Source organism: Micromesistius poutassou (genome assembly GCF_964030765.1).
Source record: "Micromesistius poutassou genome assembly, chromosome: 20".
Classification (NCBI taxonomy): Eukaryota; Metazoa; Chordata; class Actinopteri; order Gadiformes; family Gadidae; genus Micromesistius; species Micromesistius poutassou.
The window spans coordinates 4,645,152-4,673,150 of record NC_140290.1 but is presented as its reverse complement, the minus strand read 5'-3'; the positions used below and the strand labels follow the sequence as shown (position 1 = coordinate 4,673,150).

The 27,999-nt window shown below is 48.9% G+C and overlaps 1 protein-coding gene across 4 annotated transcripts; it reads left to right on the top strand.

The window, feature by feature from the left end:
- The first annotated feature begins 2 nt into the window (after positions 1–2).
- On the top strand, positions 3–27,461 carry kmt2ba (lysine (K)-specific methyltransferase 2Ba). Of its 4 annotated transcripts, none has more exons than XM_084485147.1 (36): positions 3–353; positions 2,504–3,827; positions 4,371–4,540; positions 4,780–4,866; positions 5,188–5,344; positions 5,501–5,717; positions 6,097–6,158; positions 6,312–6,689; positions 7,062–7,174; positions 9,615–9,719; positions 9,819–9,932; positions 10,845–10,991; positions 11,290–11,382; positions 11,656–11,773; positions 12,046–12,156; positions 12,332–12,522; positions 13,135–13,239; positions 13,366–13,476; positions 13,674–13,750; positions 13,933–14,099; positions 14,323–14,408; positions 14,765–14,899; positions 15,028–15,186; positions 15,287–15,404; positions 15,515–15,593; positions 15,844–16,004; positions 16,393–16,545; positions 16,802–19,115; positions 20,559–20,672; positions 20,951–21,096; positions 22,672–22,797; positions 23,261–23,513; positions 23,749–23,859; positions 24,065–24,148; positions 24,252–24,381; positions 25,210–27,461. In XM_084485147.1, exons 1-36 carry the CDS (start codon positions 51–53, stop codon positions 25,483–25,485), a joined length of 8,595 nt encoding a protein of 2,864 aa, XP_084341273.1. In that variant the 5' UTR covers positions 3–50; the 3' UTR covers positions 25,486–27,461. The 4 variants fall into 4 exon arrangements, with proteins under 4 accessions (XP_084341273.1, XP_084341271.1, XP_084341272.1 ...); XM_084485145.1 differs by having other exon boundaries at positions 8,538–9,719; XM_084485146.1 differs by having other exon boundaries at positions 8,520–9,719; positions 20,951–21,033.
- Positions 27,462–27,999: the final 538 nt, after the last annotated feature.

Here is a 27,999-nt window from a genome sequence, read left to right as displayed (position 1 = left end):
ACGGCACAGCCAGCGCTCTGTACTGGTGGTGGTTGTTGTTGTAGAGAATAATGGCGGCATCGGGAGGCGGATTATCATCTCCCACTAATGTCACGGTCCTAAACAACCAGGGCCAGGCACGGGCTCGCTTCCCTGGTCGGCCGTGGTCAACTCGAAATCGGCTTCGGTTCGAGAAACGTCCCCAACGCGGAAGGTTGGGTTCTGAGTGTGGAGATGTGACCCTCGGAGGGCCGAGGCCCGTAAACATCGGACTCACTTTGAGCGAGGATCCTTCGCTACTGCGCCTACTCGGTGTAACTGAGAAGTATGGGCGCCAGAAAGATGCGGGATTTGAGTCGAGCGGGAGTGAAGAGGTGAATGAGCTAATGTTACTCGGTCAACTACAAAGTGTGCAGATACCCAATAGAGATCACGATCTCTATTTCTATTTTTGCACAATATGGGACGGATATTGACGTTTCGCTGCTAGCCCTTCTGCACAGCAGGGGAAGTGAGCGAACACACAAGTGGTTAGTAGTTAGCTAGCTGCTACCAGGGTATGCCCCAGATAGACTGTCTGAACAGCAATCTGCCAACACTGCTGATCAATACTTAAAAATGATACACATTACACAATGTTTGTTTAGACCAAACAGAACCACAGCCTTTGTGAGCTAAGGCTAATCGCCCACCGTCTTGCGTGCTTTGGGCGGAACAATTGGCGGCAGTGAAAGATGGGAAAACACGAATACAAGTTTGTTTTGTTCACTGCTAGTCTTATAATCTGCAACCCCTTCATTAATATAAAGTGGTCTGGATTGCGTCAAAGCCAAAACACAGTCCTTATACGTAGACAGCGTTTTTACCACGTTGCACCTGTCAGCTGAATGCCCTGTTTTGAATGTTACACTGGTTGGGTTTAGATTGTTTAGACGTTTTCAGGTTGAGTATTTTAGCTGTGCATATTTACTTTTTGTCGTTTTTCCACGTTGAGGATGTTTATATCCTGCTTTGTATGATATCTGCATCGCTAAATAGACAGGTTATTTCAATTCCTTTCTCGTTTATTCTATGAAATGGCAACAGCTTTACAAAGTGTGTCTTGTGAACGTAGGAGCAAGAACAATCAGCCTAAACATACATTTGCAATATTCCAACACTCACAGTATTTTTTCAGAATGGGTTTATGATTTCAATAGTGTTTGATAAACTAGTTAATTGGATGGAGCCTGTTCACAAAGCACTTGGATGGACTGAAAATACACAGGGGGCTGTATAGTTTAATTCTAAATCTACAATTGCTAAGGAAATGCAGTGGGCTAGATCAACATGAAGAATGGTATGCATTGTATGCAAAAAAGCATATTATAGCTATATTTTATGTTTCTTGTAAACATAAGTCGATTTAATAGTTGGCAACTATAACCTTACCGGCCACCTGAACCTTTAATGTGGTTAAACCTGCCCATGGCTGGCCAAGAAAGACAACTAGAGAAACCATATACTTGTCAATAAAGTAGACTACTCAATGAAAGTGCATGGACTGATGCAATCTATTTGGATTTGACTGAGATGCAGTCCTCTTAATCCCTCCACTCCAGTTTGCCTCTCATTGGTTAGTGGTGTTCAACAAGTTCTCTCAGGGGTTTGTACTTAAACCAGTGAGCCCCCTTTTAATGCACATATGGATTTTTGAAAGATGCTAGGTGTAGGTTGTTTTGAATTCATGGTTGACTTTTAAATAACATGAGGACTTTGATATGCATTTGTGGGTGAATATATTTATTGGGTGCTTTATTTTCTATTATTGTGGGATAAGTTGGTCTTGTCATTGGTAAAATATATGGTAAAGAGAGAGTGAATAAAGAGTCTTCACAGCTGGTAGAATTATGATAAAGTCCACACTTTTAAGCTTAACTAACTTGTGTGTTCATACATTTTTTATAAGGCCTCCAGCAAGCTACCACCATTTGTTGGCTAGGTTTTGATGGCAACTTTGGCACAATTCAATCAAATCCTTTTCACACAATCAGCTACACGCTTCCTCTAAATACATGAAAAATAAGATAAGACTGGCCCTAAATGCCATTTCACGTTGTCTTTAAGATGTCTAAGGTTAATGTTTCTTGAAGATAACTGATATATATGATGTTGAACCATTCAGAAGCCATGCAGGAGTCATGATTATGGTGTACTGTGTATTTTTGGTTCAGTATGATTATAATCAAGTGTTGAAAATGCTGATGTTTTGTATAGGACTATTATTACACAAACTTAAACGTGTACGAAAGAAGCTCATGACAGTTGTATAGTGATTTTTTTTTTTGTGATCTTAGCCATGGCGACCCAAGCACCTGGTTAACCCATATGTACCCAGTTAACTCATGATTGGCTATTGTAACCAGATCCCTGCAAGCAGTCAAAGGCAGACACAGCTTTGTTTAGCTAGCATCCCACTACAAAGCTGACAATTGATTTTTAAAAACTTTCAAATAAATCTATACTGTTTTTCTTTCTTTTAAAGGAGGAAGATTTCACTGGATTTGGGACCCAAACAGTTTGTTCCCATCAGCTTCCGGGAAGCTCTCCTCTGTCATCACCTACCCAGGCCAAGCCTCCTCCGGCCCCCGACCTGTCCCCACAATCCAAGCCGCTGATTGGAAAAATTGTTCCACGGAGCCCCAAACCCACTCTGATTGGAAAAATTGTACAGAGGCCTCGTAAAGAAGGCCGGGGTGAAACAGTTAGAGTACCCGGTTCTCGGATAGCCATTAAGCTGCCTGCCAAGCAGGTTACCCCAAGTCCGGGCACCGAAAGTACCGGAAGGCAGTCCTCAGGCTCCACAAAGACAAAAGCGGCTTCGGGGTTGCAGCGCAAAGCGGCCACAAAAGAGCACACTACTCAGGGTTCTACCTCAGCCGCTGGCACCAAACAGGATAAGCTTGTGTGTACCCTGACAGTTGTCAAGGGCAAAGGGAGAGGCTCCAGGCTGAAAGGGCCCGGTAAGGGCTCAAAGCACACCCAGGCAGACCAAAGCTCTGGGAAGGGGACCAAGGGGTCTCGACATCAGCAAAATGAGTCTGAAGGAGCCTCGCAATCCCAAGCTCCTACCAAGAGACGGCAGAAGAAGAAGGTGGATTTGGACATCGCGGCTTCCCCCGAGGGTGAAGCCCTTAGTGGACAGGCGGCCCCAACGCTCTCCCAGGGGATCGCAGAAGATTCCCCCAAGAAAAAGCCATTGTTCAGAAAACTCAAAAAAACGCTTTTCGGGCGACGACAACATAAGCATGGCAAACCCACTCAGAAATTGAGCGGTATCAAAATCAAACGTGTGTTTTACACCTACATTCCTGAGCTTGATCCAGCTGCTCTGAAACAGGACGAGGAGTCCCAGCCGCTGCAGGGTCAGAGCTCCAGTAACTCCGCCACACCTGTCGTCAGCGCTAGGTCTTCCCGGGTCATTAAAGCCCCCAAAAGATTCCTGGAAGAGGAGGATGCCGTTCCAAAGAGATCCCTGCTCAAATCGGGGTCCATGTTGGAAGCTGGCGGCTCGGCGCAGAGTCCAAACTCCAGCCACCTGGAGGTCTACAAGAACCTTAAGAAGCTGACGTCCAAACTGGCAGAGAAGAAGAAGGGCCCTTCAGGGGCTAAGGGGGAGGATCTGTGTGCAGGCTCCACCCCTACGGTCCGGAAGCGACGACGATCCAAGATAAAGATGGAGGAGGTGGACACACCCGGTGTTGTCAGGAAGCTTGCTGTGTTGCTGAACAGCAAGCCTAGCACTGTGCACACCCAGGTGCCCTTGAGCGAGCAAGTGGTGGAAGGAGCACTGGATACAGAGTCTCAAAGTAAGAACATTTCCTTTTCTGTTTTCATGGTCAAGTGTATATTTTCAGAAACACTAGCCCTCTTCACAACATTGACACCTATTTGTGATCATTGGAAGTAGGCCTGCTGTGATACTTTGGAAACTGTGATGGTTTGGAAACTTTTAGGCTGTTTTAAAGCTCGAACTCAGAAGTCGAACTCAGACCGAAAACCACTGACGTGATATTGTCCTTTCAACACATTTGTTTTATCCACTTGAACCACTTTAGAAAACGATCAGTTGATTAAAAACTAGTTTCTGCAGCTTTGGTGTCCACCTGCTACGTTTCAAGCAGAGAAAGAAACGCATTATGAATGTACTTTTTTTCTTTATTTTTTTCTTATATTTGCATGTTCGGAAACTTTGGATATTTGCTTGGAAACCTAATGCTTGAAATTATGTATTCGGACCAGCCCTAATGTACTGTTTGAAAGACTGGAGAATCGACCTGAGTCTGTTAACCGTCCCCTGAAGTGTGTAGTGTTTGAAGGACTGATCAGAGTCTGTTAACCATCCCATGCAGTGCTTGAAGGCTACCTTGAGGCTCAGGACAGTGGTGACGTAGCAGAGACCAGTGGTCAGAGCCAGCGGATGAGCCTCACAGGAGCCAATAGGAGGATGCTTCACCTTTTGAAACGAGCCAAGGTCCAGCTCATCAAGATAGACCAGCAGAAGCAGCTGAAGATGGCCCAGGTAATATTCTCCAATCAACCTGGAAAGTATTTCAGGAAAGTCCTTCAGTCATGTTTTTTAATATACACAGACTTAGAATACAGCAAATTGGTCAATTTTATTGTTGTTTAATACAGATTAACAATCTGCATTCCATATATACTCAATCCAAGCTCAAAAGTTTCCTCGGGAAGATGAGGTTAGTAAATTAACACATTGTTAGAGTTTAAGGTTTTCGTTTCCCTTTGTCTCATACATAGTTGGGGTCAAGAGAATCAGGAATGGTGGCAAGTGGTAGGCGGAGAAGGAGGAGAGCAGAGAAATCAACCGATGAAGGCAACACTCAGGTAATTCTACAAAGGTTTTTGCAGACATGCCATACATCCATGTTGAGAATTTCTATTTGACCTTTGTACTGCATTCTATGGGATCCTGGTTGCATGTATCTACAGTCACGGTTTCACCGCAGCCCTCAAAATTATTTGGAATACTGAATATCTTAAGAATAAAACCTATCCCTCAAAGTTCATTGCATTTGATATTCCGTTGCCTGTGTAAACCCCTGGAGACTTTCTCATGTCTCATCATGGCCTGAATGAACCTGTGGAGGCTTATGCTCTACTGCGAGCTCTCACGTCTCCTGCGTCTGCGTGCGTTCCCCCATGCAGGAGCAGCCGCTCGGAGGCCCCAGGATAAAGCACGTGTGCCGGGCCGCTGCGGTGGCCCTGGGCCAGCCCCGGGCCATGGTGCCAGACGACATTCCCAGACTCAGTGCCCTGCCGCTCCACGAGAGAGAGGGCATCGCGCTGTTGCCCGTCGCAAAACGTAGGCCAACACCGACCCTTTCCTCCCCCAAAAATGTGTGTTGAATGTCTTACTTTGCGCATTCATCTGTCGCATCTCACTCACTCCCTTATCTGTCTCCCGGGGTGTCTCTCTGACTCTGTCTCTCCGTTCATTCCTCCACCCCTCCCGTGGTAGTTGAGGACGGCGGAGACGAGGATGGCTCCGACCAGGAGCGCGCCCAGTGGGAGCCCCCAGAGGACCGAGTGCAGAGGCGGTGGAAAAGAGGCCGCATCCGCTCCCGCCGCTGCGGGGTCTGCAGGGGCTGCCGGGTGCAGAAGGACTGCGGCACGTGTATCAACTGCCTGGACAAGCCCAAGTTCGGGGGGCCCAACACCAAGAAGCAGTGTTGCACGTGAGTCGACATTCCCGGGGTGGGGAGGAGCTGACCTTTTAACCATAGGTCACAAAGCGTTTGGTCTGGGCAAAGCCTCTCAGGATGGGTCACATCCACTTGGCTTTATACTGCTATCTTATCATATCACTATTATATATATTTACCATAAAGATGCAACTCTTTTGGAAAAAAATAGGATGTACTGTATAGATTGGATTAAATCATTTCACCTTTTCCTCAAAATAATTTTCGTTCCACATAGACTTGCTCAATTGGTTTTAAGAGGAAAAATAGTGAGCATCTCCTTAATCATAGGTATGCACTGCATATTTTCCAGGAAATTTTAGAAAAAGATGTGAAACTGTGCTCAAAATAACCTGCGTTTCTCCCCCACCAGACACAAGAAGTGTGAACGGATCGAGAAGGGGAAGGAAGGCCGTATCATGAGACCGTTTAAACGTACGTATATGGATGTAATGTAAACGTCTTTTATATCTTTCTTCATCCAACATGATCCCTATGGTAAAACAAAAAGTTCAAACCGTATCCAAGCAACGGATTCAATCATTCCACATTTCCGAACGAAATGATCACGGGACTCTCTTCCCCCAGTTCACGCGAGGCGGTCGTCGTCTGCCCCATCCGGCAGCCGGGTCGAGTCGGGGGAAGGTCTCCCTGCGGACGCCGTCCCCCTTGGCGACAGGAGACACTCGCGGCGCAACATCAAGCCGCGCTCCTACAGCAACCTGCTGAGGTCCGAGTCCGATGACGAGTCCGAGGCGGAGGAGCGGACCGTCAAGCCCGCACACGCCATCAAGCTCGCTCATGCCGCCAAGCTGGCGCGCGCCGCCAAACTAGCTCACGCCGCCAAGCTGTCTCGAGGGGCCAAACCAGGCCGCGCCACCAAGCTAGCTCATGCCACCAAGCTAGCTCACGCCGCCAAGCTAGCTCGAGGCACCAAGCTAGCTTCCGCCGTCCCTAGCAACCAGGGTAGATCTGCTTTTTATTTCTGTGACGCAGTCTTTATTATTTGTATTGACTTTTTTTTATCTTTGTATTTTATGATAAAATGATCATTACCTACTGATATTAGATCCAATTTTGATAGTCAAGTTGTACCGATGGTACTGTTAATTGCAATACTCATTGTATGTAACAACTGTATAATAGCAGTTTCATAATCAATAATGTGCACAATATACTACTTTTACATTTTCATAAAATACATTTCCAGATCGCACAATTCAAGTTAACACAAATCCCCACCAAAATAACGCTACTCCAGAGTAGCATCCATCAGTAACTATAGCAACCTGATTGTGGAGCTGTTCTAACGTCCTGAATGGCGTCTCCTGTGTCCAGGCTTTCCTTCCTCCCAGGACAGCAGAGCGGCCCTCTATGACCTCCCCAGCGAGGCAGGCAGGCACCGGCGGCCCGGCCCCAAGGGATCTGCAGGCCGGTACAGAGCTATGAAGGTAACTCCGCACACCACAACAACACCTGATCACCATCTGTCAGGCTTGTTATTTGTAGTGGTCATGAGGTGGGAGGGGGGGAGGGGGGTTTCTGAAGCGACTCAGTTGGATGTTAATTTGTGCCTGCCTTTTTTTTTTTTTGGTAACTACCTACCACTTAGTAGACTTGGCTTTTCCACTTGGCTTTTCCATAGGATCAGACAGACCAAGGGCTTTGGGCTGTTCCTTTTTACCTGAGGTCACATGTGCTTCAAATCCACTATAGGGGTTTTGCAGCCCCCGCCCCTCCCCCCACTCAAGCCAATTAGGTTCAAACCCTGGTTATAGTTTCACTGGTTTGCTGTGTCAATGTGTCAGATTGGTGGGGCTTGACTAAATAAATGGTTAAATAATGTTCCTGAAAGTAATGCAAACTCTTGTATCGTGATGACCCAAACAGATGAGCGCTAATAACCTCACCTGCCTTGTACTTGTTTAAACAAACTGGCTTGATCACGCTAATTCAATTAAATGTATTTGTGTCATAGATATATGGCCTGTAAGACCCTTTGGGACTGTACCTGTGATTAAGGGTTTTACAAATACAATTTAATTGAATTTAACTCTTGAAATTTCTGGTCCGATTTGGGGCATTCTTTAGCATTTTCCACTGTCTTACAATATTGCACAATTCTCTTCTTTTCCTAGCACTCTCTTAATTAAATCTTTAAGTGTGCTTTGATAAAAAATGTTGGTCTATAAATTGACATCAACACCTTACTAATGCATGATTCAATCCTGTTTCCATGCTCTAACACCAAGCAATTAACAGATACTTCATGCATATCGCTTTCACTTCTATTAAATTGTTTATCTTAATCTCGTTTGCAAACAGCCAGTGAGAGACTGGTTGTTTTACATTTTATCCTCCACTCCTGTTCACTATGCAGTCCTCATGAGCCTGCGGCTCATTCGCTCCAAATATGATATATATATATATTTTCGGATACTTTCTTATCCGTATTTTCTTCAAGAAATACCCAGTGTTGGTTCTGTCATGGATTGATTAAGACATAGATTAACTAAATTTCATATCATTTTGAACAACTGGGATAGCTATTTACTCGGCGGAAACCTTTTTGAGGATCCGTTCATATGCACCTGAGCATCCCTTACTAATCAAATCCCAATCGCATCTCTTTTCAAACACACCACAGTCGACGGCCACATACAACAAATACACAGAGAGAAAAAAGACAGACAATCTGTTATTGTTCACTTCTTTCTTCTTCATCTCTGCGCATCTGCATGTGACCACCGGTAGCTGTCTTAACTGTGGAACAACATATCTTGCTGTTTGGCTTAGGCAGTCCCTCCTCCACAGGAACAGGGGAAGGCAGAAGGGGAGGAGCCCAGAGGAGCCAGCCCGCCCCGGGACCCACTGCCACCCCTGCAGCAACGATGCTTACAAATCTGTTTACACCGCCTGCCCGAGTCCACGCTGCAGTTGGCTCCACCCCCACTGGCTCCGCCCCCATCGGCTCCACCCCCAACCCCGTCAGCTCCATCCCCTGCGCCCTTGCTGGCATCAGCTCCATCCTCGCCCCCACCCATGCTGCCGCCAATTCCACCCCAAACCCAGACCCTATCGGCTCCACCTCCACTCTCGCCCCCAGCGTTGCCAGATAATCCATCGCCCCAGCCCATAATAACCCCGCCCCCATCAGCTCCACCCCCACTCTCGTCCCCAGCGTTGCCAGATAATCCATCGCTCCAGCCCATAATAACCCCGCCCCTATCAGCTCCACCTCCACTCTCGCCCCCAGCGTTGCCAGATAATCCATCGCTCCAGCCCGTAATAACCCCACCTCCCACCACCACTCGCATATCAGCAGCCCCTTCTAAAAAGGAGACACTTCTTAAATTGTCCCAACTTGTAAAAAGCCACACGACTGCCCACCGTATACCCGTACACGCGCTCCCCAAACCGGCACCGTCCATGCAGCTGCTGGTGCCGCGGCTGCTGGTGCTGCGGCTGCCAGACTCTGTGGTCCGCGAAGCGGCAAAAACACACGACTTTGTAGCGCCGGCAGCGCCACGGCCAGACCCTCCGACGGGAGAGTGCACAGCTCAACCACTACCCAGGCAACCAGCACAACTACGCCTGTGTTTACACCGGCTGGCCGAGCCGCTGGTGAAGTCCTTAATGCTGGCACCACAGGGGCATGAGGCTGAAGAGGAAGAGGAGGAGGAGGAGGAGGAGGAGAAGGGAGAGGGGGAGGAGGAGAAGGGAGAGGGGGAGGAGGAGGAGAACAACGAGGAGCTGGAGAATGAGGAGAACGATGGCGGAGAAGGAACGGACAAATGGAGCCATGGGCGTGGAGAAGAGGCGAGCTCCGTTAGTGAGGAGTTTCAGGCACATGCCACACACGGTGACCCTCGCTCTCTGCTTCGTTCCCAGAATGCTGGAGAGTGTGCTCCGGCCAGCGCCCCGGGGGGGTTGCATAACGGATTCGCCCACAAGGGTCTGCTGCAGAGCACACGCAGGATCCGTGTGGACTTCAAGGTCAGTCTCTGTTCGGCTGGTGATGATCCCCTACCGCCCCGTACCGTACGCTCCTCTGAGGGCGAACGCGGCTTGACATCTGGTGTTTTTTTCTTCCAGGAGGACTGCGCTCTGAAGAACGTGTGGCTGCTGGGCGGCCTCAGCGTACTGACCTCCGTACCCACCACGCCACAGCCGGTCTGCCTGCTCTGTGCCAGCAAGGGCCACCACGAGGTACATCATGCCCTCAGACACATGCAGTACGGAGGGGAGAGGCAGAGAAACAAATGTTGCCTCTATATATTGCCGCCTTGATCTATTTTGAATGTATCTGACTGGACCATACTTGGGGTGTAGTTGCAGACACAATAATGCCGCTTTTCCACCGACAGTACCAGCTCGACTCGACTCGCCTCGCCTTTTTTTGCGTTTCCATTGGCAAAAAAAGTACCTGGTACCTAGTACCGGGTACTTTTTTTAGTACTACCTCCGTCGAGGTTCCAAGCGAGCGGAGTAGGTACTTTTGTGTGATGTAAACAGGCTGCTGGTAACTGATTGGCCAGCGGCTGTAAATGGGAGTAATCACTCAAAGTTAAGTTGTGTCCGGCGTGGCTGGAGTCCACGGACCGGCTCCCGAGGATCAGCGTTTCGCTGTTTCTTTTTTGTGTCGTTCCTTTCCCAGGGCTCGAGTTTCGCCTCCATCAACGTTACCGTATGACAACAATAGACACGCAGTCATTGCGCTTTTTATTTTATTTTATTTCCCATCATAACCTTTCCTGGGAATCAGGAAATAATCTTGATCAGATTCAGATTTCCCGGGAATCGCGTCTCTCGTGATTAAAACCTAATGACGACCCGCCCATGTTGGAGAGGTTCTTTTCTACGACCCGCCCACATTGAACAGGTACTTTTTTAGATGGAAACGCGACGTGCCTGGAACCAAACCGAGTCGAGTTGAGCTGGTACTGTCGGTGGAAAAGCGGCATAAATTAATCATTTGCCACCATTTTAAAATGAATGCACAAATATTATCCTGGTTTTACATCAGCCGTGCTTCTATTCTTCTGTTATCTATCAAATGCATTGTAGTTGATATATTTTTGTTTATGCATCAACTGTCCCCTCTCCGTCCATCCACTTCAGTTGATCTACTGCCAGATCTGCTGCGAGCCGTTCCACAGCTTCTGCCTCCTGCCCGAGGAGCGCCCCCAGGAGGAGAACAAGGAGAACTGGTGCTGCAGGCGCTGCAAGTTCTGCCATGTCTGTGGGCGCAAAAGCAAGAGCACCAAGGTGCGTTTCTCATCTGTACAAGTCAGGTGTCTTGTAGTTAAATTAAATCAAAAAGTTTTCGTCTATTTATTTTTTTGATGAAAGATTATTTTCTTTGATACTGGTTCAGCTGTAAATATTAATTTCCATGACTGATATTTGTTTTCTCTGAAGCGGAAATTAAATGGAATAATGTTGCCTTCCAAATCCATAAAGCTTTGATTATAACCTGATTTAAATCTCACGCACCCTGAGGTATTGCATTTGGTCATAGAAAATGTATAAATTCATATTAATACAACCCTTTGTTTCCTTCTAGCCTGTATTGCAGTGCAGGAGATGCCAGAACTCCTACCATCCTTCATGCTTGGGACCAACCTACCCCAAGCCTTTGAACTGCAGCACACCCTGGGTATGTACCCTCTAGGACCAGATCTACCCCAAGCATATGATCTGTAGCACACCCTGGGCAGTACCCTCTAGGACCAGATCTACCCCAAGCCTAAGATCTGTAGCACACCCAGGGTTTGTACCCTCTAGGCCTAGACCTACCCCATGCCAATGAGACAATAGTTGCAAAATATGTAAAAACACTGCAAACTTGTCAACCTTGTGTTTGTATATGAATGGTGTTATCCAGCTATGAAATGAATCTTGAGGTCTGACGACCCTGCTCTGTGTGTAGGTGTGCATGGTGTGCATCCGCTGTAAAAGCTGTGGGGTAACGCCTGGGAAGAACTGGGACATGTCCTGGAACCACGAGCAGGACCTCTGCCCCGACTGCACACCCCTGTACAAGAAAGGTACGCTAAATGTTGTGTCACCCATGCAGACGAATTTTGCTTTAAAAAAATACAGCCTCTCAAACATCCAGTTTCAGAGGGTTTCATCATTCCATAAATTGTATTTTTATCGTCTGAAATCTTATTTCTTTTACTGACTCACTTAATAAAAATAAAAGCATCAGCAGCCTCCACAGTAAACTTCCATGTCAATGACAGCTTGTGCCTGACCTTGAGTGGGAAGCTCTGAGACGTTGAAAGGAAGGATGCATAAAAGAAATGTCTCTCAACAGGGAACTTCTGCACCGTGTGCCACAAGTGCTACGAGACCGGCCCTGAGCAGCCCATGCTGCAGTGCTCCGCGTGCAGCCGCTTTGTGCACTCCAAATGTGAAGGTGTCTCCGGTGAGCCAAGGGGAATAGATTTATGTTTACAAAATGTATGAAAGGCTTTTACTAATGCACCGTGGGAACCAAGGGAACACAAGTTACTGCAAATGGATTGATTTGATTGCCATCTATATAAAATGTATTTGATGTTTATGTGTTTATGTGTATTTCATTTATATAACGTTTCCAGAGGAGCTGTTTGGGCTGTTCTCTAGTCAAGTGGAGCGCGTTGCGTTCACATGCACCGCCTGCAGCGCGGGCGGAGCTGCACACAGCGGGTGGAGGGAGCAGCTTCAAGGTGCGCTCAGGGCCAGGATGGAGCAGGTGCTGACAGAGCTCCTGTCCTCCAGCACCACCCAGCACCTCAACCGCTGCCGAACGGTAGGAGACACCTCCCACTACTTTACAGTTTAAACATTAGGTGACACCACCCACTACTTTACACTTTTAAGATTAGGAGACACCTCCCACTACTTTACACTTTTAAGATTAGGAGACACCTCCCACTACTTTACACTTTTAACATTAGGAGACACCTTCCACTACTTAACAGTTTTAACATTAGGAGACACCACCCACTACTTTACAGTTTTAACATTAGGAGACACCACCCGTACTTTAGCAGTTAGGAACAGTAGGATACACCGCCCCCTTTACAGTCAGAACAGTAGGAGACCCCGCCCCCTTTACAGTCAGAACAGTAGTAAGTCTACTAGATATTATTCTGTGTATGCAGGATGTGCAACAATACCTAAGTCCTTAATACATATTGTCTCATAATATGCATTACATGTTTAGTTAATTACCATAATTATATGTTTCACAAGCAGCATAAGTGCACTTATCACATTTTTTTTTTTTACTTACATTGTAAAGTAAACAATCATTTCTTGATTCATCTAATTTGACTCCTACTTGATGCATTAGTAGCTCCCATGTTTATTAGTGAAGCGCTGATTGAAAAATGCTTCTATGGTGTTTGGGTCTTTACAGTGTGAGGCCAGGGGTGATGTGGAATACGTGGTAGAAGAGCAGAAACCAGTCTGTGACTTTTGCGCCGTGGGCAAGAAGTTTGAAAAGGGCTGCTACACCTCCATAGTAAGTATCTCTTCACCTCGCTCAGCACATCGACCTGAACCATGACCCAGTATAGCCACGCAGCACCTTTTTAATATGTGGAGCCAACTGACAAGTTGTTTCTGTTGAACGTGTTTCACCACTCAGAAAGCATTCCATGCTGACGTTGCCGTGGTGATGCGGAGGTGGCTGAAGCAGGAAGAGCCTTTTCCTGAGGATCAAAGACCCACCACTCAGGCCAAGGAACACTACCTCAATGTACGTCTGCTGTTTAAAGCCTGCAGAAGGTTGCATTGATTGTTAATAAATATGAATAGAATCTGACTTGATCACACGCATTGGTTTCCTTATGAGAGAGGTAAAGTTCCGTCAACAAATTTTCGAGACGATGTCAATTAACAAATGCCACTATTTTCAGTTTGTGAGTTGACCTTTGCCTTTCCCATGTTTCACAGCTGATGAAGCAGGTTTTCACTTGGTTCCATGGAGACGATCTTAAAATGTGGGACCCACTGTCCAAAGAATATCCCGGGTAAGGGCTGCCATAATAAAATATCTCTTGAGTTCCTCTCTCCGGGGTTAATGATCTTAAACCATGAGATTTACATTACGAAAAAAGATGGGGCACAAATGCTCCTCCATGTCTTCCTCTGGTACTTCCTCTCTCATCGCCCTCACTTCCTGCCTTGTGTCTCCTCTTCTTCTACCCCCCAGAGCGATGCTCCCTTATGCAGTGCTGCCTCCCTCCAGGGAACACAGCTACGCCCAGTGGCTGGAGAGGACCTACCATGCCTGCGAGGACAGCCCAGCTCAAGCCCCCTCGCTCCAAGACACCAAGCCCCTCCCTGAGACTGCCACCAGCTCCCTACTCAAGTCCCACGGTGAGAAACCATGTCAGACATTTGCCAATCAGGCTCAGTGTTTCATTTAGCACTGTAACTATAGTATTATTATATATATTTTGGGGAAAAAAAGGCAACCAGCCAAGAAAAGAATCGGACGCAGAGAACAGCAACCTGATCTCTGAAGCTGTGTGTAAGTCAGTGTAAGCGTAACATTGTTTGTGCCACAGCAGTTTCTAATCATCAGTTTTTCTGCCTACAGGTTTGCAGAAGGATGTGTCCTCGTCCAGAAGCAGGGATGGACGGCAGTGCGTACTGTGTCAACACTTTGGAGACGAGCCACCAAACGTAAGCTTCCCTCCTCTAGGTTGCATCGGGTCTAGTCGGCAATCATTATTCACATCAGAACAGAACCAACGTATCTTCCTCTACGGCTGAAGGGGTGGTGGCGACAACTTGTGCAAAGAGGGCTTTGCCTTCAACCAATAATATAAAATCACCAGTGCTTCCAACAAGCTCGCCGGCTGTTTTGTTCTATGCTAATCACTGATTAAATTGCAACTAAATTAAGTTTTATCCCAAAAGCCATTTCATGTTTCCTTCTATTAAACTTGAAATGAGCATAATGGTCATTTTTTCTGTTTTTAGACATGTTGTGTTTTTAGTCTGATGCAGCCATTAAAACGTAGCTCCTGTTCACACAGGCCGAGGGTCGCCTCCTCTACTTGGGGCAGAACGAGTGGGCGCACGTGAACTGCTGCATATGGTCTGCGGAGGTGTACGAGGACAACAGCGCTCTCCTGCAGGTGCACAGTGCTGTCTCTAGGGGGCGCTACCTGGTAAGGAAACTAGGTGTTAAATGGCGCTTGCCGTTGTCGGAGTAATCCAAAAGATTTGCTTAACATTTTGAACATCTTACTTCATGGGCCGATTGTCACCATTTTTCTTTTGTGTGTGTTTTTACCAGCGTTGTGACCACTGTAGCCAATCAGGAGCAACAGTGGGATGCTGTCTGTCCAGCTGCCAGAGTAACTTCCACTTCATGTGCGCCCGGGCTCGGAACTGCATGTTCCAGCTGGACAGGAAGGTGTACTGCTACAAGCACAGGGACCTCGTCACTGAAAAGGTAGGTGTTCTGCGTCTTGACTTGGACTTTTCCCCATCCACCCAAAGAATAATTCTGAGTGGCGTTCAGAGCCTCACACCTCTGTCCTCTCCTTTGCCAGATGGTTTCTGGGAAGGGCTTTGAAGTTCCGAGGCGGATCTACGTAGACTTTGACGGCATCGCGCTCAAGAGGAAGTTCCTCATGGGCCTGGAGCCGGAATCCATCAGGATGACCATAGGTGAGACTTGGAATGGCTTACAATGGCTTCTCTGATAAAGGTACAGTGTTTAGTCATTACCATGTTACCACCTTCACTGTTTGACCCCTGGCCCTGGTCATCCGTTGCAGGTTCTCTGCAGATCCAGAAACTGGGCGTGTTAACCGAACTTTCGTCCAATGGGAAGTTGTTGTACCCCACCGGCTATCAGTAAGTTATGAGTCCCCGTCGATACGCACAAACACACGGCACCCTTTTTTGGATTTCCCTCAATACAGATTTTCAGCCCATTGAGGGGCACACACACTAGCACACGTACACGAATGATTGCGCTCACTTCAAAATGCGGGGCGTCTTTGATGCGTTTCCTGCTTTCATCCATCTCATCACATCCACTGGTCTCATTTCATCTCACAGTGTTGACTGATCTCCATTCCGTCTGTCAATCCCCTTCCTCCAGATGTTCCCGCCTGTACTGGAGCACCGTGGACCCACGCAGGCGCTGCAAGTACACGTGCAGGGTGACGGAGGTGAGCACCCCTCTGCCAGGGCAGGAACACGACCCCAGGTGGGACAAGGATGAGAACCAAACCATCATCCACAGCCCCAATCAGCAGCTCGGTAAGCATAGGATACAATGCTGTGTTTCTGGTTTACTTCTTTACATCGCTTGTCTGTGTAGGGAATCAGTGTAAGGAGTCTACAGCTTTCGGTTTAATGATGGAGAGTTAGTGGAAATGGTGACAATCAAGATGTGCAATAGTAGGCTGACATCACTCTCTCGCCTATTTTGAGGTCCATGCATCTCCTGGTCATTCATTAATGATAATAAAGGGCAGAGATTCTGTTTAAGCTTTGAATAAACTTTGTAGACTGGGCGTAACATGGATTTCCTTCATACTTGTTTCCTGATCAACTGATCAACTACAGGAAAACAAGCAATGGAAGTGTGCCAAGAAGATTTTGTGAATGTCACCCGTTGATTATTTGTACTCCTCCCCTCTAACAGAGATGGAGTCACCAGAACCGTTGAGCACCTCACCCACGGAGGCCAAGTCAAACACTCCGTCTCCAAACTCCAAGCCACCGGGAGCCAGGGTCCCCGGCTACGCCCACGCACGGAAACCAGCCGGGGGCTCCTCAAGACCGCTTCCCTCCCCAGGTAAACACGGTCATCCAGGGAGGGCGCGAGCACCGGTATCCCTGGAAGATGCTCTTTTGGTAGACGGAGGGGCAAAGGCAGGGAAAGATGACACAAAGTGTCAGTTGGTTTGAGAACATGAGTGCAAGTTGTCGCCATTGTGGATACGTTGAGGGTAGCAGCTTATAGCGCATCTCTGTGGACCGGGTCACCCATAACGCCGTCCCCTTATCTTCTCGTTCACATGTGTCTTCCCCTCTGCATTCCCTCCCTGCAGGGTCTGCTCCTCCAAAGTCCCACCCCATCCTGACCCTGCGCGACCTCGACGACACCCGTCGCCCTCGACGCCTCTCGTCGCGGAGCCGCTGCAGCTCCTCCCCCACCGAGAGCGAGCCGCCCCGCTCCGCCGGCCCCGGGTCCAGGACGCCGCTGTTCGGCTCTCCCCCCCGCTCCCACCACGACCTGCCGTCCACGCCGCCGTCTCCGTCGCGGCCGGGGCACAGCTCGGTGTCCCCGCCCACCTCGCCATCGGGCTTCTCCCCCCGGCGAGGCGGCGGTGCCACCACCACCACCACCACCCCCCCCAGCACCACCCACTCCCCGAAGGGCCGGCAGCTGTTTAGGATCACCACGCCGGTGTCGGCCGAGGTGCCCCAGGACTTCATGGCACCCTCGGAGGCCGAGGCGGGGGCCACCACCAACGGCATCGCCCTGGCCCCAGACATCCTGGAGGAGGAGGTGGCGCAGCTCATGGCCCAGGAGCTGCCCTACACCGTGTTCGACGCCGACACGGAGGTCGCCGTGGCGTCCATGCTCAACGCCAAGATCGAGTTTGACGAGGCGCTGCTCACCGAGAACGTGGCACTGCAATTCGGGCCGCAGGGCGGCATCGGGGAGGCCACGGGGGTCGAAGGTCAAGGCGAGGAGGCTCTGCAGGAGGACAGTCAGCGGCCGCCGGCGGGCGGGGCGGAAGACGACTGCAGCCCCTACTTGAAGTTTTCCCGCGTGGTGGTGGTCCGGGAGCCGAGCGAGGAGGGGGAGCGTCCGGGCGGACCCCAGGCCATCCCCCAGCTGGACGGCGCCGACGGAGGCTCCGACAGCGACAGCGAGAGCGAGGCGCCGGGCGGAGACATCGGCTCGCCCACCCAGAGTACCGCCACAAAAAAGCTGACAGTTGCTCTGCAGAGGCTGGAATCCGTCTTCGTCGCCCCGCAGAAAAGGCCGGCGGACCCAGAGCAGTCTCCGGCGAGCCAGTCGACGGCGCCACCGCCCCTCGCCGACGGGCCGGGCCCCCTCGACAGCCACCTGCTGGCCGAGGAGGTGGTCCTGGACGCTGAGTCGGCGGCGCGGGAGAAGGGCCTGTTGGACCCAGCCACCGGTCACTTTATATCCACCGACGACGGCACCATAGTGCGGCTGGCCAACAAACCGGGCCTGGTGCTGGACAACAGCACGTCCTCCACGGACTCCATGGACGACTCGCTCGATGCACCGTTACCCGAGGCGCTGGCTCCGCCCAACCCGCCCAAGCCCACCGTGGTTCCCAAAAGCATGGCCCCGGCGAGCGTCAAGCGCATCTTCCCCAAACCCCGCGTTCCTCAGCACGGCTCGGAGATGAGGCTGCCCATAACCTCCCGCTTCGTGCACACCTCCCAACCCAACCCCCCCGCCGCCGCTGCCACCAGCTCAGCGCCACGGATGGTCACCTCCCCAATCGTCATCAACGGCCTCAACGCCCTGCCCATGCAGACGGGCGTGCCGCGCGGGCGAACCATCGCCATTCGCTTCGACTCCTCCAAGCCAGGAGCGCCGCTGCAGCAGCAGCTGCTGATCCCAGCGCAGGCCGGCGCATCCCACTGGGTCACGTCGGTGCCCCCCGCCCCGCAGGTCCTCTTGGTCAACCGCCAAGGCCAGATCCTGTTGAAAGACCCCCGCTCCAACACTTACCAGACGCTCAACCAGAACTCGCCGGCCTACGGCAGGATCAGCCAGGTGGCCAAGATGCTGCACGGCGGCAACGCCTTGCAGCGCTCCGTCCCCCGCGTCATCGTCAAGCCGCGCGCCGGCTCCTCCCACCTGCCGCCCTCTCCCTCCCTGGCCCCCGGCGTCACCCCTTCCCCCGTCCCTACCGCCGCCCTTGCGGCGCCCCACCCCGCGGCCTTCAGCGGCCGGGTCATCGTGAGGACTTTGCCTGTCAACCACATGGCCAACGCTTCCGTCTCGGCGCCGGCGCCCGGCATCCAAGCCGGCACGGCGCAGGCCATCATCAACCAGGCCATCGCCAACCAGCGGCACACCGCGCACCTCCAGCCCATGATGCTCAAGGCCAGCCGGCGGCCCATGCCGAGGATCCTCACCCCGACGCAGTTCAAGGCCCTGCACGTCTCCGGGAAGGCGGCGTTACCGGACGCGGCGATGACCGTCCAGCCCGACGCCGCCGGTCTCAAGGAGGCGGCGCCGTGGCACCACTCGCAGGCGGGCATCAAGAGGTTGGCCACGCTCTCGGACCGGCCCGGGAGGAAGAGGTGCCGGACGGACTTCATCAGGGATGCGTCCCCCTCCAGGGATGTGGACGGCCCGCAGGAAAACAGGTGGGACAGTCTCTCTCGCTCTCGCTCTCTCTTTGTCACATTGCCACTCAGAACACAACTGCTGCAGATGAATTAATAATATGCAAATCACCATATGCTCTCCAGTCCAATTAGCTCTGTAGCTCCCTCACGTAATGGCTGCTATACCTCTCCAACTGAAAAGGGGGCTCAATCAAAGTACATGGGCTCTATCATAAAGCTAATTGTTGGCACACACACACTGCTAATTATGATTTAAGGTATTTTCCAAACCAATTTTGAAAAAGTGTTAATGGTGATGTGCTTTAATCTCAAGTAGGTTAGGCACTGGCGAGGTCAGAGCGAGTCAAGGGCTTCACAGTGTTTATTGAGTAGAATAGAGCAGAGCACTTAAGGCTTTTAACACGCGCACAAATCCACCTCAAGCACCTAACTCGCACAACCATGCCTCCGATGGGTGGAAGAATTATTTGCCATTTAATACACTTTAGACTGCACTCTATCCCACCTACACAAAGAAAGATCTGCCGAAATTATTGCGTTCACTTGTGTGTATGATGGAAATTCCTACCACCTAATTCATTTGTCTGATTCAAAAAGCAAAAACATTCTCCCTTAGTGTGGAATATACTATACTTTTAACTGTTATCATCTGCATCATAACCTTCCAGATAGCAGCTGAATAGCTATTATTTGAATTTTGTCAGTATTTAGTAGGGATGCACCGAAATGAAAATTCTTGGCCGAAACCGAAAACCGAAAATGAGGAAACCAAGGCCGAAAACCGAAACACCAAAATAAATTATTATGCCAATTATTAGTAGGCCTACCATTGCATTTATAGCTATGACTGTGTACTAACCTCACTAAAATTTATTCTTTGAATTGCAATGCCTTGAGCATTGCAATTCAAAGAATAAATCAATTACAATTATTAAAAGTATAAAAATATTTATTTAGCACTGAAAAAACAACAACACCGTTTTCCGTTTTGCACTTTGCAGACGGTCCCTAAGCTCGCGGATGATAGCAGACAGCTCATAGAAGCTGTCTGCACTTTGCGGACGGTCCCTAAACTCGCGGCTGATAGCCGACAGCTCATAGAAGCGGTCTCATAGCGAGCCGTCGCTAAAGACGGCTCGTTTGGATGAAAACAAGGTTGTAGCTGTTTCTCTAGATTACTACATTTAGCTAGAGGTGTCATTTGTTTCACAATGTTTCACTGATGATCTATGGAACCTATGGATATATGGAAATATTATATATATATTGTATATTATATATATATATATATATATATATATATATATATATTGATGGAACCAAGAGAGAGTGGTCTGTTTTTGTACACAAGGGGCTGTTTGGTTTACAGCATGATTTTAGCCTCAAACTGTTCCCTGTGAGTACTCTCCTCCCGTTTTCTAAAACACTAAGTCCCACAATGCCTTGCACTCTTCCCCACAGATCCAGTGGTGTGAGAATAAAGTCCCCTACATTGAAGGAGGTTCTCGATCTGGACAGGGAGATGGTGCCAGAAAAGCCAAAGAACGCAGATCAAGCCTCTGCAGTACACGCCAGGTTGGTGAAACCTAGCCAATAGACCATAAATTAATAAAAATGAATACACTTTAGTATTTATGTCTGTGTAGAATTATGCAATGCATTTTTATAAATACATTGACATGGCCAGGGTTGACCAAAGTAATGAAAAAGACAATTGAGCGATGTATATCATTGGAACACAAACAGAAACATCGATGCTTACTCCACAGGCTTATACTACATAACAGCCTGATGAACCAACGTTGCTGTTTCTACCTTTCTCTTGTAAAGTAATGCCTCTTCATGTGACCCAGGTCCCAGCAGGCGGACGGCGGGCCAGGCGGGGCCCAACACAGCAGGAGTAGTGTGGGTGGTGGTGGTAGTGGGGACCTTCAGGGTAAGACCAGCATCTGGGTCAGCGCTCACCACGGCGACCTATCCGACTGGGGCCCTTATTCAGGTCGGCTGATCTCCACCCAGAACCCCTTGTCTCCCCTTAGCGGATACATGGTGACGTCACCCCTTAAAGGAGAACCAAGCCCCGGCACCACTTTGAGAGTAGTTTGCATTAGACGTCTCCCTCTCTGGGTGACACGACACGCATTGCTGCAGCATGCAGAACCTCAGCGGTTGCTGGTGAGCCGGTCTTCTGCCGGCAGCCCTGCCCTAGGATGAGAGAGAACCTAAAATTATTATTTTGAGCCTGGTCAGAGGAGTTGGTTCTCCACGGGGACGTTAAAATGTAACTTCCCAAGTAAAGTTGTAAAATATAATTAATGTACAGATTTTGATAACTTTTTTAGTTTGATCTCGTTTTGCTTTTTAGTGTCCACATACAAACAGAATGGACCCACATCTATTACACATGAGTCATTTAATAAGTCAACACTACAAAGGCTGCTAAGAACACCCATGTACATCACAACCGATGTCTGTAACTACAAACCTGTCTGAAAGACCAAGTCTATGACACACAAATACTCTAAAACATTATTTTAGAGAAAGGAAAAAAGAGCACAAATATGTAAATATTCAGGTTATATTTATATTATCAGTCCATGTAAAAAAAATACGAAGACGACAAAATGTGTCATAGTGTGCGCATATAACAGATTACAGGCACAGGGCCAAGAGGGCCAAAGCTAGCAAAATACATAAAGTCATAATGATGCACCAGTGGTGGTTTTGTCGGTTGGCTTAAACTATCATGGTACCTCAGATTCTGACTCCGAATGCTCTAGTGGGTGATATGACTTCAGGTGGTAGAGCCTGTTAGTATGTTCCCGGTGTGAGTCAGCGCCACTCTCTGATCGTGATGAACCGATTGTGAAATTCTGTTGTTTTTTTGGGGGGGGGGGGGGGTTTTACATAAGAAAAGTAATTACCTCGATCTGATGCAGGGTTCTAAGACGCGTTCTCACTAAAGACGAGTCCCGGTGTGTTGAACTGTGTAGACCTGCCGAGGGGTCTTCCAAGCTAAGCCATCGTGCAGCAGCACTCAAAGAGCAATAGTCCAACTTACTGTAAATGCAATTAAACCAGATATGTCTCACGTTTCAAAACGTCCTCTATGGATATATCATTAAAATAAATGTTTAGAAATGTTTTCTGCTAGCTCCTAACAGTTAAAAAAAAATGGTTAAAGAACTGGCCAGTGTAGCTCCGTTGTGGCTGCAGCACACAAAGATTGAGTATAATATAGATTAAACAGACTTTCAATTTGTCCAATGGGGAAAACTATCACGGACAGAAAAAGCACATATAAAACGCACACTATCTGTTGACATTTGGGCCGTGCATTCGATCATTTCTTTTGGGTCATTCTTGCATCCTTAGCCAGTCCATCATCATGCACTGCCGTAACCTATTGTATTCTGCTTAAATCCATTGGGCTGATTCAGTATCTGATGCTGTAAATAATGTCGATTTTATTCCTATTGATTTAAAGATTGTTTCATCATCCACAACAGCAAAAATTGTGTTTCTCCTGATGTGTTGGGAAGAAAAAATACATTGACAATACCTTCATCCACAGGATTCAGCTCAGAAGAGGAGGGCCCGCCTCCCAAACAGGACAACAGGAAGTACATGAACCAGCCCCACCTGCGCTTCGAGATCACCAGCGACGACGGCTTCAGCGTCAAGGCCGACAGCATAGAGGGTATGACGGCCAGCTACTCCTTATGTTCATGCTTTGGACATCAGCGTGGGACCTCTGTCCCAAAAGCTTGGTGCATGTGACACACAATGGCACGCTGTTAACGTAGCAACCATTTAACCTACCCATATGCAGGCACTCCACTGGGCTGGGATTATATAGAGCAGACTTGTGAGAAGACACTCGTACACAAGGTGTGATGAGAGTGGGTGCTCCTCACAGCAATCCAGCTGAACTGCAGCAAGTGCAATGTGGTTTATTTCTTCCCTGCGCCAACGTGCCAAACTCAAATTCCCTATGTGGGCAAACTACTAAATCACTGATCCTCATTGATTGAACCTCAGTTAGCGTCTCCGACGTGCATATCTTGTCATGTTTACAACATCGTCTCTACACACACACACGCACGCACGCACGCACGCACGCACGCGCACGCGTTGATCCCTGTGTGTCCCTCCTTCCTCAGTGGCGTGGCGCGCGGTGACCGACGGCGTGCTGGAGGCGCGGGCCGGCTTCCAGCTGCGGCAGCTGCCGCTGGGCGTGGCGAGCGGGCAGCGCATGCTGGGCCTGCTGCACGACGCCACCATCTTCCTGCTGGAGCAGCTGGAGGGCGCCGGCAGCTGCCGACGTCACCGCTTCCGCTTCCACCGCTGCGACGCCGCCGAGGTGGAGCTGCCGCTCAACCCCAGCGGCTGCGCCCGCGCTGAGGTGTACACACGGTATGGGAGCGCCACTACCGCAAAACACACGCATGCCAACACACACAGTCGAGCGTGTCACCAAGACACACATTTGCACATGTGTGTGTCAGTTTTTGCATTATTTTGCTATAGAAAATGGCTTTTTATCATTGGTTAAGTTGTTGTTATTGTTAAGTTGTTATCACAAGCTGCACAAGAGAGGTGTCCCTGAAGCATCTCCAACACCCTTCTGCTCTCCTCACGCTCCACACAGGAAGTCGACCTTCGACATGTTCAACTTCCTGGCATCGCAGCACCGGCAGCCGCCCGACATGGTGGCACCCTGTGACGAAGAGGATGACGACTTCCCGCTCAAATCGTCCAGGTGAGCTCACCTTGACTGTGCTGTCGGCCTGTGTGTGTCCGCCCCTTTCGCACTGGCAAAGAATTATTAACGGAGGAATGTGCTAATAAAAAATAGGATCCGATGTGTGTATATATGCTGCACTTTCTGTGACCCGTCTGTGTATTGTTTGGTGTTAACCTGTGTACCATTCATGCGTGATTGCTTTGGGGCCCCCTCCCAACAGACGCGCCACCAGCACAGAGCTTCCCATGGCCATGCGTTTCAGACACCTGGAGAGAACCTCCAAGGAGGCTGTCGGGGTTTACAGGTGACTGATCGCCTCACCGACCCTACTAGTATCACTAATACTCATACTTATCCTCCTGCTGATGATGTTGCTCCTGGCTAACCGTCCTGTGCTCTGGCCCTAGGTCTGAGATCCACGGCCGTGGCCTGTTCTGCAAGAGGAACATCGAGGCGGGCGAGATGGTGATCGAGTACGCCGGCAACGTCATCCGAGCCGTGTTGACCGACAAGAGGGAGAAATACTACGACAGCAAGGTCAGCCAAGGGCGCCTCGGAAATATCTTGACTCGCCCTCTCCCGGCGTTAATAAATTCATGTTTTATATTGTATCGTAATGACAGGTAATCTATATCGCAGTGGCCACAATTTTTTACAAGATATGTACGTGGCTGCGGTTTGATTAGAAACTGGACTAGTGTTGCTGTTGTATTGCAGTTAACGGAACAGAAATGCATGTGAAGTGTAATGGTGGGATTTCTGCTTCAACCACAACAGCCCCCTCGGGGGTAGCCCTCAATTGACTTGACATGAAGATAGACATGTTTTAATTTGTTAGTCTTGAGAGTACAGTCTACACAGTGAGTTCTGGCCCGAACCAGTCAGCAATCAGAAAACACTCAGTTGACATTCTTTACATGTTTTGTTATTTGTTGTTATTTGTTATTTTATGATGCAGCTCCAAGTTTATGTGACTCCAAAAACAAACGCCTGTCATTATCCCCAATACCACATACCTTCGTAGGCTCCATAAGATGCACGTCTCCTGTCATTAGAGTCATTATCCTCAGTTGTGTAGACTGTGGGATCGTGGTATTATATGTATAGTGGATCCCTCTGGCTCTCTCTGTCTCTTTCTCTCCGTCTCGGTCTCTTTCTTGTCTGTCTGTGTGTGTTGCGTCACAAATGGGTTGTGTTTGGTATGGACACGTTTTTGATTGCACTTGTGCAGTTTTTGCCCACCCTGTGCCTCTGCACAACTAAATCCCCCTCGGAGGAGGGGGGGAAACAAAGTCCCGTTCTCGACGCCCCTCGTAACGCCCCCCCCCCGTGTGTCTCGCCTCCCCTGTTTCTCACCTCCCGCAGGGCATCGGCTGCTACATGTTCCGCATCGACGACTTTGACGTGGTGGACGCCACCATGCACGGCAACGCGGCGCGCTTCATCAACCACTCGTGCGAGCCCAACTGCCACTCGCGCGTCATCAACGTGGACGGCCACAAGCACATCGTCATCCTGGCGCTGAGGAAGATCTACCGCGGTGAGGAGCTCACCTACGACTACAAGTTCCCCATCGAGGACGAGAACAGCAAGCTGCACTGCAACTGCTCCACCCGCCGCTGCCGCCGCTTCCTCAACTGAGGGGGGGGGGGGGGGGGGGGGGCGCCTGTCCTCCCTCCTCTCTCTCACACACACACACACACACACGCACAAACATGTTGGCCATCTTGTTGTTAGTACTTGAATCTCAATGTTAAGACCTCAGGGGGACAGTAGGGACACAGCCGTGAGGTCACGACCCTCACATTAACAGAACAATGCGCTGGTGGACTGAGCGGGCCCGTTCTCCCGAGGGGCTCGGTCTCAGATGTTTCTTTCAGGGATGGCGGCGCCTGGGTTTTTCTACCCCTGCTGTCCTCTCTGAGGTCTCGGCTGTGAAGCAGTGAGGCTGTGACACCGTGGCCGTGCGTCACTTCCCGGGGGGGGGCGGGAGAGAGTTTGATCACAAGGACTCAACCGTCCGGACCGTTGCTGATGATGACGCCCAGATGTGTTTAAACGCTGCGCGGTGTGCCCCCGATCGAGGCCCTCTCCCTGGGAAATGCAAACATGCACCCGGCTGGCTTTGAGGAGATAACCGTGGCGAGAGGCGGACGGTTCCGGCAGGGCCGTGGGCGTGGCCACAGAGCTGTGGCCGTGGCGCCATGTGGGCGTGCCCACAGGGCTGTGAGTGTTCCCGAGCAGTCCAGTCTGCCGTGTCATTTTCTCAGTACTGCTCCGTTGTCCTCAAAGGGAGGCCAAGAGAGCGCGTGTTGGGATACACAAGGAGGACAAGACGAGTCCTTAGCACCTTACCCCCGCACCTCCCCCTCCCCCCATGTCCACTGCTAGCATGGCTGTACATAGCAGACGGGAAGGAGCTTTGGGTTGGGGTGAAAGCCCATTTTCATTTTGATCACCTTGTGTACATTATCGAAGCGGCAATGTTTTTAAGTTTTAACAGTCCCGGAAATACAACTCTTGCGAATGGAGAGCTGCACATATATATTTTTTCTTTTACTGTTACGAAGGTAATGGTGATTTTGGTTGTTTTTTTTTGCCCATATGTAGTTTAAGGTTGATTTTGAAATCTCCAACCTCCCCGCATCTCCCTTTTAGTCACTGTTGGGATGTTTCTATGTGTACAACAGAGCTTCTGTGACCAAAATGATCTTGTTTTTGTTAGTTTTTTTGCATTTTATCCTTGAATTGCTTTCCCCCCATTTCTTTTGGTGCTGTCTAGTTTTATGGAGGAGGGTTTGTTAAAAATCTAAAATAGTGATGAAACTCTCTGTCATGTCTTCTTTTGTATATTTGAACAAGGGTTAATGAATATTCCACATGCTTACAATAAATGTGTTATCAACTATTATCTTTGTACTTGCTACTGAAGAGCTCTCTTTCCTCCAAACGATAAGTAGATGTGATTATTACCTATGTACATCTCCGGTGTCACTCCCCTCGTGTTCATCAAGCCTCAGTCCCACCACACCGCGGTCTCGGACCCTTATTGTAGAGTGTTCTACCTCAGAGACACAGCCCACTGGCAGCAGGTTCATCATTTATAACATTGCACTCAATGTGTTCATATTTCGGGCCAGGATGAAGGATATGTCTTCATGATTTGTATACATCTGTATACATCTAACCTGGTCAGCAAATGTATTGATAAATGCTATTGGTCTTGTCTGGAGCATTTTAAGTGACAAAACTGTGTTTCTATCCGATATGGAGGTGTTTTATGTCAGGTTAATTTGTGTGGACTGAACGCTCAACGTTTTTTCCATTTGCTGATTGGTGAAAATGTAGCCAGTGGGTCACTCAGTTTTAATGTTTTTATTGCAGGTTTGGCACAGTCCTATGAGCACTCAATGAAGTACATGTGTGTATTTATGTCTTATTTTTGTTTTCCGTTTACTTCAGTTTGCAACGTACGTCATGCTTTTTGATTTGCCACCATTTTGTTTCCCAGTTGGCTCCGCCTTGTACATAGTTGTATACAAAATTTCTAAATCTGTTTAACATTTTCTACATGTTTTTATTTATAATGTTTTTGCCCAATAAAAAATCTTGACAAGTTACAAAATGGTTACATTTTCTTCCATAGAGTAGTAGTTCATATGTTTTATATGATATTGTCACGGATCTACGTGTACTAAGAACAACAGGAGAGCATTTGCATTTCCACCATGCTGATATGTAAAACGTACAGCCTAATGAATGGTAATTTTTTTATTTTAGCTAATGAATTATTATACCTGTAGCACAAATGTGTGCTTTAAATTAATTGAGAGCAAATGCATTCGTGCAGTTATTCAAGAAGGCAGCATTTGACTTACTTGCCAAATAGGTGTGCGTGCCGCATATTACGTTATGTTTTGTATTGCTACTTATAGTAGGGTCGGATGCATGTGTAATTTTTCCGTCATTTCAAATTGGTGTTAAAGTTTGGTTTTCACTTCTAAGTTGAAGTTAAGGGTCTATAGAACAATTTGAGTCAGTGTCAAACACAGATAAAAAATGGCCTCTAGGGGGCGCCGCAAAATATGTAAACTGCTACAACTTTTGATTAGATTAACCAAATTTAACATATGAGGTAAGTATGGATTCAGAATC

Excerpts from the sequence above, each read along its gene's own strand:
- kmt2ba (XM_084485144.1), top strand. The coding sequence starts at position 51 with ATGGCGGCATCGGGAGGCGGATTATCATCTCCCACTAATGTCACGGTC. Across the intron at positions 4,541-4,779 it reads AGCAGCTGAAGATGGCCCAG|TTGGGGTCAAGAGAATCAGG; the intron begins GTAATATTCTCC and ends TCTCATACATAG. Across the intron at positions 13,477-13,673 it reads CCAAGGAACACTACCTCAAT|CTGATGAAGCAGGTTTTCAC; the intron begins GTACGTCTGCTG and ends CATGTTTCACAG.